This window comes from Amblyomma maculatum, chromosome 11 (assembly GCF_055883805.1).
Source record: "Amblyomma maculatum isolate TAMU_Amacu chromosome 11, ASM5588380v1, whole genome shotgun sequence".
Lineage (NCBI taxonomy): Eukaryota > Metazoa > Arthropoda > Arachnida > Ixodida > Ixodidae > Amblyomma > Amblyomma maculatum.
Window position 1 is genome coordinate 80,920,295 of NC_139354.1, and position 12,820 is coordinate 80,933,114.

The 12,820-nt window shown below is 43.2% G+C and overlaps 1 protein-coding gene across 12 annotated transcripts in view; it reads right to left on the reverse strand.

The window, feature by feature from the left end:
- Nucleotides 1-12,820, reverse strand: part of LOC146174259 (solute carrier family 22 member 6-A-like) — a 109,873-nt gene that overhangs the window by 71,233 nt on the left and 25,820 nt on the right. For 4 of the 12 annotated variants that reach the window (XR_014702254.1, XM_084584876.1, XM_084584878.1 and 1 more), the window contains exon 11: nt 4,244-4,425. Coding sequence is in view for 11 of the 12 variants with exons in the window: in XM_084584876.1 (XP_084441002.1) it covers nt 4,244-4,425 (182 nt within the window). In the remaining variant the exon portion in view is untranslated. Of the gene's footprint in view, nt 1-1,525; nt 2,676-3,835; nt 3,957-4,243; nt 4,426-12,820 lie in introns of those variants that run through there. The other 8 variants (XM_084584875.1, XM_084584874.1, XM_084584882.1 and 5 more) reach the window with 7 other exon arrangements.

The following is a 12,820-nucleotide window of genomic DNA, read 5'->3' on the forward strand; positions in this document are numbered from 1 at the left end:
TTTTCAGTAGGGATATAGACGACTTTTATTCCAGCATAACGTTCTTGGGTATACCCTAAAGCTTCAAAGTAATGGTGTTATCGATTGTTACCTGTGTTCCTCTCTCCTTTCACGCGCACTGATTATTAGAGAGTCGTGAAAAATTGCACAAAAAAAAAACTCAATATTCCATGTTTGTCACCCACGCAAGCGAGTCCTGTGTGACCTAGCCAGTAGCATATCTGCCTCGCAAACAAAGTTCAAGAGATCGAATCAAACCTAAGTGCTAGCGTTTGGAATATATTAGAGAAACATCATTTAATTAGTTAGGATATATGGATGGCTATTTGCTAGCAGTATGAATGGCGTTTTGTCATTCATCACATCACATCACATCACTTTAATACCTTAAACACCCTCATGCCTCGTTTTGTTTCATTCGCATCTATAAATTCTACGTCGTAGAACATCAGACTTTTCAAAGCAGCCTTAGCAGGCTTGATTTATGACTGAAAGGTTCTATTTTCCCTGCTGATTTCATTATGGAGAAAGGGCCGTAAACGTACGAACCTCACATATATTGCAAGCAATGCATGTTAGCGGTGTGGTTTATAGAGAACTTTATTAAGAGAACAATGTCATGCGCATGTGAGCAATATCTTGGTGATCCGTCATATTTGGTGATCGCTCAACTGGTGTATTTTAAGTGTTTGCTATTTTAGAAGCTACATGTTCGAAAGGTCATGGTTCGGGCTAGTGGATAATGTACAAGAAGTTCCACAGCGCACAACACTCGCGTTGTGTGCAAAACTCGTGTCGTGCTCCTTCTGTGTTGGGCACAGATGTCGTGTGACCTGACCCCTATACCACTGTGGCGAGACAGAACCTATTGAAGCTCCAGGAAGTTAAATAATCTTTGAGATACCGCTTAAGAGCTCTATGATGTGCGTATGCGCACGCATGTTCTCTTTCTTTAGCGGTATTAAGATTTTCACACAATTTCATAATTTTTGTCACCTACATTTTGCTTGGTTATGCGGTACCCCGAATAATTGTTTGCTGAAACTGCCTATTTCTTGTATTTTATCTTAAATGGATGGCAGATGTATGTGAAGTGTCCACTGTCTTCTAGCGCGATGTTGTTCACGGTGCCTAATGTGAACAATAAACGTCCGCGTTTTGATAATTTTACGAAATTGCGCAGTACATTACTTTGCGAATCACGTGTTAGAAATAAAGGTATCGAAAATGCGGTAAAAATAAAAAGGTTTCAATTTGTCTCCATGTTTTCGCTCTCTGACAATGCCAGTTCTAAATCTCTAACGTTATGTTCGTGAAAGGCATACAAAAGTGAATGTTAACCGTTTGTCTTGCCTAATTACCTCCACGAGGCCGATGTTCATTAGAATCATTCTTGGCCTGTAACAAGGTACGTTTTGTGAGCTAGAGAAAAGGTAAGACTGTTCCACTCTTATTTGGACAAACCGTTTTTCAATGACAGCACATGTCCACTTGTGATCGTTGTTGTACGGAAGCGCAGCCCCGGCGATGCTCTTTTTAGAAGAAAACGTTTCATGGAGGCAGAACTGAGTTATTCATGACCATTCAAATAGTACACAGGTGGCACTGGTGCCGCTGTTTTTCACAAAAACCGCTTTAATAAAGTAGCGTACTTCCTTCATTAGATATTAGCAAGCGTACACTGGAAGCCTGCTGCTGCTCCATTGCATCCAATGCATTGAAAACAGGCAGACCTAGGGCCGTTCGCCGAACTTGACTTATCAGTGTTATTAGCGCTCATAGTTATGGAGTTTCTTTTCTTCCTCTCAAGGCTCCTATTTAAAGATAATAAAAATTGAATGATGTTAAAGTTAGTAACTTTGTGAAATAAACGCCAACAAACCCTGAAGAACATGTAGACGTTCTTCAAAACGGTGAAAGATTCTTGATAATTTCCCAGAGTTGACTTCATGCGCATCAATTCATTGCGGTCGATTGCGCGTGCTGAAGCTAGCATGTTGGAGAAACCGCGAATACCATCGAATTGTTTAGCTGTTAACGTGTAGCAGAAAAAAATAATTGTTTTGCCAAGTACCTGGTAAGTATTTAGCGTGAGTAACATAGCATGCATGCAAAGTATTTGAGTTAAATAGCCCTCTGTCATAAGGATTTAGCAGGAATAAATCACGCAACAACTTTCATTCATTTTATGATCCAGCCATACCAAGATTGTCTACTGAGCATGCAGCATTACTGCATATGATATGTAATAAAAGGATTTGTCACATGCTAGATGAGCAATTCGTTCGAACATTACATTTCACATTTTTCTAACGATGATTATTAGAACTGCCCGCGAAAATTCTGATATGACACCCAACTTAGTGAGCGTCGTCAAATTGCAATGCACTTATGTAAAATTCTTACACGGTACTAATTGGGGCAAAAAATTCATAAATCTTGGTTTGCTTGACAAGTAAACATGCGTTAATATCGGTAGCACGTGCAAATTTCTATAATAGAGCAAGTCATTCAATTACGGTGTCCTTAACGTCCAGTCCGATGTTATTTGCTTCTTCGAAAGTATCCGGCAGCTGCAGCCCGAGAGTCTCTGGGAGGCTGGAGACAGCCGCGGCTGCACAAACGCTGGCGCCAGTGAGAACGATAGTCGGAGCTACGATGTGCACGTGGGCACCCTACAGAAACACAGCGATTGTGGTAAGCTCTATAACATACTTCCAAATTATTCTCACTTCAAGTCAAGTTGAAATGTGAAAAAACCTATATATTTCTGCGAGCACTCATCATCATCATTAGCTTCATTACACCCACTGCAGGAGGAAGGTCTCTCCCATATTGTACTTCCAATTAACCCGGCCCGTTGCTAGCTGCATCCACTTATTGACCCCTGTGAACTTCTTAGTCTCATCTGCCCACCTAACTTTCTTCTGCCCCCTTCTACGCTTTCCTTCCCTTGCAATCCAGTTTGTTACCCTAAACAACCATCTTTATTTCTTTCATAGCACTACAGGTCCTATCCATGCCCATTTATTCTTGATTTCAACTAGGATGCCAGTAACTTGAGTTATTTCTCTGACCCCCTCCACACGCTTCCTATCTTTTAAAGTTACCTCTACAGTTTTTTGTTCCATAGTCCTCTGTGTTGTCCTCAACTTATGTAGAACCCTGCGAGGACTATTAAAGCAAATTTTTATTACTGCTTAACCTTCTGTAATAAGTAAAAATGAAAAAACAATGCTTGAATCGGAGAGGCAGAGTTTCTCTGAATATTTTAAGATGAAAAGGTTTTGTTTGTTCTTATGGCAGTTAGGTAGAAGTTTTTCGTTTGTGATACATTTTAAGCCAATTAGCACGTGGTATTTCAAAATTTTAGCAGTGTTAACAGAAGAATTCAAGAATTCGGTGATGTCGGCTATATAAAACTTTATGCAGGATGCGAATTGAGACCCTCTGTGCCTAGAAAAAGGGAGCAGTTTCAAAAAGAAAATAACTGTCATATTTAAAAGTCAACCTGACATTATGTAGTGCTGAAAGGGGCTGCTTAGGAACAGTTTTGCTTAACTGGTCGTCCGAAAGAGTCGTGCACAAAACTAACAATTATTTGTGAAAACTGGCTTCTTTGGGCTGCTATTTCTTGAGTAGTGCAATGATTTGCGGACAGGAACTCTTGCACTTTTTCTTAGCTCGCTAATTTTCTCCTTGGCATCTTTTTACATTCACTTTCCATCCGTATTATTGTTTTATCATCCACGTCACATCAATCCTTCTTATCCCCCTTCATTGGAATGCGCAAGAGAATGAATTGCTAGATTTTAGATAGTCTACAATATTTCGCCCTTGATAGCACTTTCTTAGTGGCGTTGTATTATCCAGATCATACGACTTCTTCACAAAATCATGCACTGGTGAGGCAGCACACTCCCATGATGTCATGGAGACAGCAGCTAGAACGGTCACTGCAGACAAAGCAGAGTTATGGAAATAAGCACGGCTTAATTCTTTAGAATTGACAATCTCTTGTACATCGTTTGAGCAAGAAAAATGTATAAAGCTCTCTCAAGGGCAGATTTTCGTTCCTAATTTTCAGGCTGTTATTGGGCTGCGCTCATTAACAACTCACTAAAAACCTCAGACCTCACTAAAAACTGAGTATAAAGGGAACTCTCCAGTACCGCTTTAGTGATGGCAGTACTCAAGTATCCAAGCCTGTTTTCAGTGCTTGGGTCTAACTTCTGTTGCTTACCAGGTCTCTCATGAAGGGTGAGAAAATGGCGCCAATTCGGCCCATTGTAAAGCAGGCTGCAAATCCGAAGCATCTGGCTGACGTTGGGAAGAGCTCCATCGTGTACACCCATAGTATGGCTCCCGAAATCACAAGAAGACAACGAGACATCATGTTGATGACCAGGCGAAGCCAAAACATATCTGCAAATAACCAACGATATAATAGGTGTACTAAAATAATGACTCAGTCAAAATGTTTCGTCAAATTTCAGTCAAATTTCGTACTGGAGCTGACCGCCACTGCCTACCGCTATTGCGCTAGCGTCAGTATGCATGCCCGGATGCGTATTAGCAAACCATATCCCGTAGAAGCACTCGAGCAGACGACGCTCTGGCGCGCGATTCCTCTGAGCAGCGCCACCAGGCGACATAGTGGATATATTTTCTAAACGAATAAGAATACGTTTAAAGGCCACTGCTCCCGTTGTTCTGGTGGCGCGATCATTCTACTTCCGGCCACTGGCGTGTTCGGACGCTGGATAATGGGCTCCACCGGAGCAGCGATAGCGGCCCAGGCTGGCCGCGGTAACAGGTCCGATGTAAGTGAAGATAGTGAATATCAGATTGTTTTGCCACAGCTGCCCACAGGACGTGTTGCTTTAAGCACGGTTTTTTTGCATGGTGACGTTCGAGCTAGGCCCTACCGCGTAGAAGATTTTCGGGATGCACTCGTCGAGACCGACGCGCTCGCCGAGGTTGTAGCCTTGGGGGCGTATCAAGTTAATCACGTGTGGGCTGTCACCTTCAAGATTGCTGAAGCCACGAAGCGTATTGTGACTTTGAGAGCTGAAAGTAAAGGGACGACGGTGTGTTATTATCGATCCTCAAGACCAGCAAGTCCGACTCAGACTACATTGGATGATACACGGTGTCGCAGATGAGGACATTCGCACGGCTTTCGCCGCATTCGGGAAGGTGACGGAGGTCACTCGAGAACGGTGGCGCGTCCAGGGCGTCAGCGAGAAAGGCTCGACAACGAGGTCAGTACTTCTCAAGTTGAAGGCCGGGATGAAGGCAGACGACCTGCCCCATCAAATAAGGGTAGCAGGTGAGCTGGCCCTCGTCGTCGTTCCCGGATGGCCTATGCAGTGCCTACGTTGCCATGGTTGTGGCCATGTACGACGCGAGTGCAAAGTACCGCGTTGTTCTCGCTGCCGACCTTTTGGACACACGGAAGTTGATTGTGTCCGCACCTACGCTGCGGCAACAGTGCCCGCTCTCAGAGAGGAGACGCCTGAAGATGTAATGGATGTTGTCGAGGCCGAGGAAGCAGCAAAGGGAAGCGAAGAAGTTGGAACCTCTGCGGCATCCGTCAATGTGGAAGCACCGAACATCACCGGCAGAGGCGGGTGATGACACAGGAAAACAAGAGTCGGCAGCCTGGGTGCCAGTGGCGTCTGCGAACGCGAACGCACCCCTTCAAGACGCAGGTTCTTTGGAGCCTGCGACGAAGGTGACCATTGCTACGGGAAACGGCGGTCGGTCAACGAGCGCCGGCAGCGCACCTAAACGCCCCCATACAAAGGCAGGAGACGGGAGCGAACAGCAGACCCTTAAGAACGACGATGAGCCGCCTATGAAAGCGACCCTGAACAGGAGACCTCCTTTCAAGCAACGGCCCAAAATCGCGGCGGACAGGAGGGCCGAGGAAAAGCCACCCTCGCAGCAAGTCGAGCCCGTAAATGATGATGGAGGTGGGCATGCTGGAAACGTCTAGCGCCATGCTAGACGTGAAAGGTAAGCGTCATGCTCCCGGCCTCCTTCTAATCCATGATTATGGCGATGGACCAGAGTCTGAACGTTGCAACGCTCAACGTACGAGGGTTGGCTGGTAGAAGGAAGCAAAGCCAAATACTTCGCTTTTTAACAGAGCAAAACATAGACGTGCTAGCAGTACAAGAAACTAAAGTGGAGGGAGAGGAGGAGACAAGGAGCATGGCGCAGCGTTTCACGTCGCGGTACGAAGTGGCTGTTAGTCACGCAGTGGGCACGTCGGCTGGGTGACTTCTTCTTGTCAAACGGTTGCCAGGACTTATAGTGCAGGCCGTGATTTCGTCTACGTGCGGAAGGTTGATTGTTTGTGACCTGGTTTTGCATAACAGTGAATGGCGCATTCTCTGCGTGTATGCACCAAATGCAGCTGAAGACAGGCTCATTTTCTTTAAAAACATCGAACGATACTTAGATTCAACAAGGCAGCTGATAATTATGGGTGACTTCACCTGTGTTTTAAGCGCCCGAGACAAAACCTCTAACCGCCCCTTTAAAGATGCAAGCACCGATTGTTTGTTGCAGATCATTGCAGAGTTTTCATTAGAGGATGTTGCTGAGTGCTTGGAAGGAGCACGCAGCGTGCAGTACACCCATTTTCAGAGTTCTAGTCATGCTCGACTTGACCGAATTTATTTATCGTTGGATGTGATACCGAAGTGTAAAAATTATTCTGTTATCCCAATGTCATTCTCCGATCATTGTCTGGTAAAATGCACTATAGGAGCTAGAAGCCCAAGCAAAAGTTTTGTGTGGGACCTTTGGAAGCTGAATTCCAAACTTTTAAAAGACGATAACTTAATCGAAATTATTGTACAGAAGCTAAATGAAATAAATAAACGACCTAACAGCAGCATTGGGGAGCAATGGGAACTGTGCAAGCAAGAAATTAAAATGAAAGCGGTAGAAAGAGCCAGCTGTATTCGCCATAACGAAAAGCGAGAAGAAGTAGGCCTACGATCAACATTACAGAAGTTAATACGCAGGAGTGTAAGGAGCCGGGGGCTTACAAAGAGGACATCAGAAAGATAAAGAAGAAAATAGAATTATTAGACGAGGACCGACATCGAGGCGCGCTCGTTCGCGCCAGGGCCGAAAGATGGGTCGCCGGCGAGACGCCCACTAAGCGCGCTCTGGGTTTTGAAAAAGCACAGGCTCATCTAAATGACATAACTGAAGTAGAATGGAATGGAAGCCTCGTGACAGATAAGAACGACATAGCACGTGCATTCTTCGACTATTATCAGGAGCTGTTTGCTTTTCGGGACATGAAGTTGGAGACGTTTAAGCAGGTGTTTCTTTCCTCCTTGCCACGACTGGATGCCACCACAAGAGAAAAGTTAGAGCAGCCGATTTCTGAGGATGAGGTTGAAAGCGCCATTGATAATCTGAACCCAGGAAAGTCGCCTGGGCCGGATGGTTTGAGCGCAGCCTTTTATAAAGCATTCAAGCTAGATCTGTCCCCATTGTTAGCTGCAGTATTTAACGATGCCTATGAACTTGGTGCACTCCCTCCTTCGTTCGCATCCTCACATACAGTGTTCATTCCTAAGTCAAACCAAACAGAGAAACTAAAATTTGTGACGTAATACAGGCCTATTTCTTTAACAAATGTGGATTACAAAATACTGATGAAAGTTCTGGCAGCCAGGCTACAGACAGTAATAAAACATATCGTTGGTTCCCACCAGACGTGTGGTATAAAGGGCCGGTCCATTATAACAAATATTCATAAGGCGAGGTGCGTGCTGGAATGTTGTGACGTTGCTTGCGCGAGGGTCGCGCTTCTTCAGCTCGACCTAGAAAAGGCGTTTGACTGTGTTCCACATGATGCATTGTTTGCAATATTGGATTATATCAATGTCGGTTCTATTATCAGAGAGGGCGTAGCCCTGGCGTACCGAAACTGCACAACGCTATTGATTGTTAATAAAGTATTAGGGGAACCCATAAATGTGTGGCGTTCGGTACGTCAGGGTTGTCCCCTCAGCCCTCTTCTATTCTGCATTTATATCGAAACTTTATGCCTGTCTATTATGCAAAATCTATCTGTTCAGGGCTTTCAACATTACAAGTCTGAGGTCAAACTTTTGGCGTACGCTGATGATGTGGCAGTGTTTTGTGCGAACAAAGAAAGTATTTGCGCCGCAGTTGAAGTTGTGAAAGATTTTAGTGCGACCACAGGAAGTCCAGTAAACAGGGGAAAGTATCTTGGCTTCTGGCACGGGGCGTGGACATCAACGCCTGACTTTTTTGCCAACGTTACATGGGTTATAACACCCGTGAAGTGTACCTCTAGAATTCTATGAAGACAGCAAGCCATTTTGGCGCGCCCAAGTTGAGGAAATACGGGAGAAGGCTGACAAGTGGAAAGGAGTGCCGCTGTCTATCTTTGCACGAGCTACAGTGTGTAATCTATTTTTGTTGCCAAGGTGTGGTACGTCATGCAAGCACTTCATTGTTCTAGGTTGAGTGTTCAAAAGCTACACCGAATCTTTGCTGTGTTTGTATGGGCATCAAGCTGGGAAAGATGTAGTCGGGATAACCTGTTCCGGCCAATTAAAGACGGAGGTCTCGGGCTTGCTCACTTATTTGTGCGCCAGCTTGTAAACAGATTTATTTTCTTTCGCGACGTCACCGACCCCTTCTTGCGCACTGTGTGCCAAGTGAGGCTCGCGCGGGCGTTGCCCAATTTCGTTGTTGCTACGGAAAGCATGCCAGGGCGTCTTTCTAGTTTTTTCAAAGAGGTTGTCAGCAGTGTTCGAATTCTGTCAGCTCGCTTCTCGACAGAATACTTAAGTTCAGTGAAAAAGAAGAACCTGTATAAAGCTGTTTGTGACGACTTTTTCCCTGTTCCTGTGTACAGAGCCTTGTATAGCGGCCGTCTAGGTCAAGACGTACTGAAGCGTGTCAAAAGAATGCCAGTTTCTCCTGGGGTAAAGACGTTTTTCTTTAAGTTACATACAGGAACATTATCGGTACGAACTTTTTTGAAAGCAAGGGCTTTTATCTGCCATGGGGTTCACTTTGCTTAATATGTAAACAGCCAGAGACAATAGACCATGTATTTCTGCACTGTTGGGAGGGCGTCTATTTTTGGGACGTGCTGCAACGAACTGTTAAAAAAGAATTACTATTAGACTCATACGGGATTAGATTCCTGCCAACTGAAAATAATGATGGGATTCCACTTGATACGGTTATGCTAATAGGCCTGCACACTCTATGGCGGTCCAGAATGGCGGGTTTTCACTGTGACCCTGACGCCCGCCCTGCAAGGCTCTACTTCCGCGAGAGTATACACGCATTGGTTGAAATGCACAAATTGAAGACAACTGTGCCAGACTGGATTTCAAGAGTCGAACCACTATGCGAGCTGAAGGAATTTTAACTTGACAAAGGCAACTCGTATCAGCCTGCCGGCTTCTGTATTAAGTGTCATGCTTGTGGTAACCGCTCTGCTGTGAGCATTTGATTGTAACGCGTTTTTGTTGGTTTTGTTGTGTGTTGGTGATGACCGGCAATAAAGAAAAAAAATTCTGGTGGCGCGATGGATTAAAACCAGGCATCTCTTCACTTATACCACTTAAACATGCGTTCGACTCCTGTTATGTATTTTTTTTTCTGAATATTTTGTTTTGCTATTGCCTTCACTCTAATTATACCTTGCCTTCAGTGAGATTATGTTACCTTTAGATTGCGTTTACAGACCCTTTTAAGTAACAATCGGCATGACAACAGTTACACTACGCAATTACCTTCCCCAGAATCATTTCCTGCCTCAGTGAGTGTATGTTACCTTTAGGCTGCGTTCAGAGACATCTTTCAGCAATAATCCCTGTTTACAGTAAGTTTATGTTTCCTTTAGGTTACGTTGAGAGAGATCTTTCAGCAACAATAGCCGTTTAAATCGCTGAAAGCGTCGTCTGCTCGCGCGCTTTTACGGGATATGGTTTGCTAATACGCTGCCCGGATCGCCCTGATGACCCCAGGTGGCGCTGCGTGCCCGCAAATTGCCGCCAGATTCGGCAGGAAGGGCCAATCGGTGTGTGCACGGCTAACGACGCACAGTAGCAGTAGAACGTAGCGATAGCCACTAATGTTAAACTAAATGAGTCTGTCATTGTACCTATCCAGTGAGGGTATGCTTAGCGCGGTCACTCCTTCAGTTGTATGTTATTTGGAATTACCACTCATCACCAACCGAGTGACGAAAAATGTTTTGTTACAAGACGAAAACAGAAATGCTTCAATTAAATCACTTCCGAGGCAGACATGTAGAAATGCTGCTTTAAAAATTTCTTTTCAAATTTTTAACTGCCTCACATGAAATTTCAAAATCGTTCTCTGAAAAGTCAAACTTCATATGACAAAATGAGAAGTAGGTATAGAAGACAAAGTCGATGCAATTTCTTGTTTTAAAGAAGCCGCTTGAAAAATTAACGGGTGCGCTGTTATTGTTTGTCGTCTGTACTGGATAGTTTCACTTCCATCATTCTTACATATTTTCATTTACTTCCGCGTAATGCGCGCTAACGAATTGACACAGAGAGGAGGGGTTTTGAAGAAAACTTGTAGCTAGTAATAAACCATATGCTTCAAAATAACAGCACCAGGCATTATACTAATAAAAACGTCAATTAATCACAAATAAAGAATCGAACAAAAGTACCTTCTGTCTAAATACAAAACTCAAGGGAACCGGCAATGCTGTGCAGATCAGCATTCAATTCAGACATTGCATTTGAGAAAACTTTTACATATTAGACTTGCAAAATATTGGCAATTGTAATGTTGCATAGTATGCCTTGTACTTTTGGTACTAGTCGGCGTGAGACCATCTGCAGTAGAGCCCTTTAGTTTTCAGTTTATAGAAATATATTTATTAATTTGGGATGTGAGGCCAATCTTTTTGGCGCCTTATAAGCGATTGAAGACAGTTTTCTGACATTAAAATAGTCGGGTAAAATTCCCTTGTAGACGTTACATAGCTCATGTGCGCGTACGTTCTCTGAACGCAATTTAGTGCTAATATCAAACTTAATGAGGATTTATACCTAAGACGCATGTTCATTTTTCGACCCTATAGGCAGTGATCTTCGTAGTAATGGGTGCATGTTCTAGTTTTCGTTTATTGAGCCATAAGTTTCTTAAAGCCGAAGGTGCGGTGTCAAGCATATACGTGGAACAGATAAATTTATTAGGATAACAACTAGCAACTGAAAGAAAAAGCTATTGGCATTCTTTATGCATTACCCGCATAAACACAAGTTTTCCTTATTAAGCTCCATCTCCGCACAACACCAATATGTCGGCAATCGCTACTACACATTTCTCGACGATAACATGGTTACTTCGAGATATCTGATTTAATGCAACAAATCCTCTTCGAAGGATCTCTACAGAGCTCTCAAACAGGTATGTCAAACAAAATGTGTACGTATGTAAAAAACAGCACAAGACCAAGCACAGTACCCTGGTCACCTCCCGAACTAACAAGAACTATATCCGAGGAAAAATCATCATTGCAACTTATTGGACCCTTTTCTACACATTGATCCAATGAATAATAATAGGCGGAAGACATGTTTTCTAAATTATCGGATAACATACCATGGTATCACTTGTCAAATGCCTTATTGACTTTTATCGCATCCATCTGACCGGCAGCAATAGCGAAACTTCATGCAGTTATGAAAACTATTCTTGAAAGTATATTTACCGTTCTTGAAGTCATTGTCGAAAACCCAACAAAAGAATATGGTTTTTCAAACGATATTCTACATCCCAAAACAACGCTTTCCAACCAGTTACAACAGGTGCTCATACTTGGAACGGGTTGATAATTGCAAACAGATGAACAGTCGTTCTTTCTATAACGTGGAATTAGCAAAACTGTACGCAAGCATTTTCGGGATTCATGTCCGGTTTTAAGAACAAATTAGAAATGTGGGTTAGAGTTTCAGATACTTGTTGGGCATACCATTACAAAAATTGTCCGGAATGTCTTCAGGCAGAAAATACTTGACAATAAGCTTCCAGTAGCTCGCTTACCACAAAACAAGGATAATTTTGCGGATATTTTTTTGAATTCCTAATTAAACTTTCCAGAAAATGACTGAAGTCCGCTTCAGTTGGGATGATGCGCTAGGTGTAAGGAATATATCGAAGTTTCATCTTGCTATGTCCAGTTTTTTTCTTTTAGATGATGCCACTACTTTTTAGAGACAATTTTACCGAATGCTTCATACTTATGGCAAAAAAAAAGGTTTATTATCTGCCTTTTCTAGTAGCTGCTTTAGTAATGCAAATGGTAGTGTAGATGTCTTGCGCTGCTTCTGACTTAAGCTAATTTTACATTTTTTCGTGTATCAACTTGCGAGTTGTGTAGGGATTCAGGCAGCCTTAATGATATTTTAGCCATACAATTTATTACACGAACATAAATGAGACAACCGTCGCCATGAACTTAAGTCTAGATATAATCATTACTAGGACCAAGGTGAAAGGGAAAATAGCGGTTCGTAAAATGCAGTCTCCCGTATTGTAATCCCGCACATCAATCATTACAAAATTATTGATGTTTCACCTCCACCGTGTGCATAAAAAGGATAATAATTCGGTACTCAAAACTTCTTCCTGAACTTGAAAAGTTCCGGTGTCAGATATTTTGCGCGCAAAAGGTCCAGGTTAGAACCTACATGCGTTCGTTCTTTTATCATTTGCCTAATGTTAAGGGAAGAAATCACGTTAAGTAGTGTGTCAC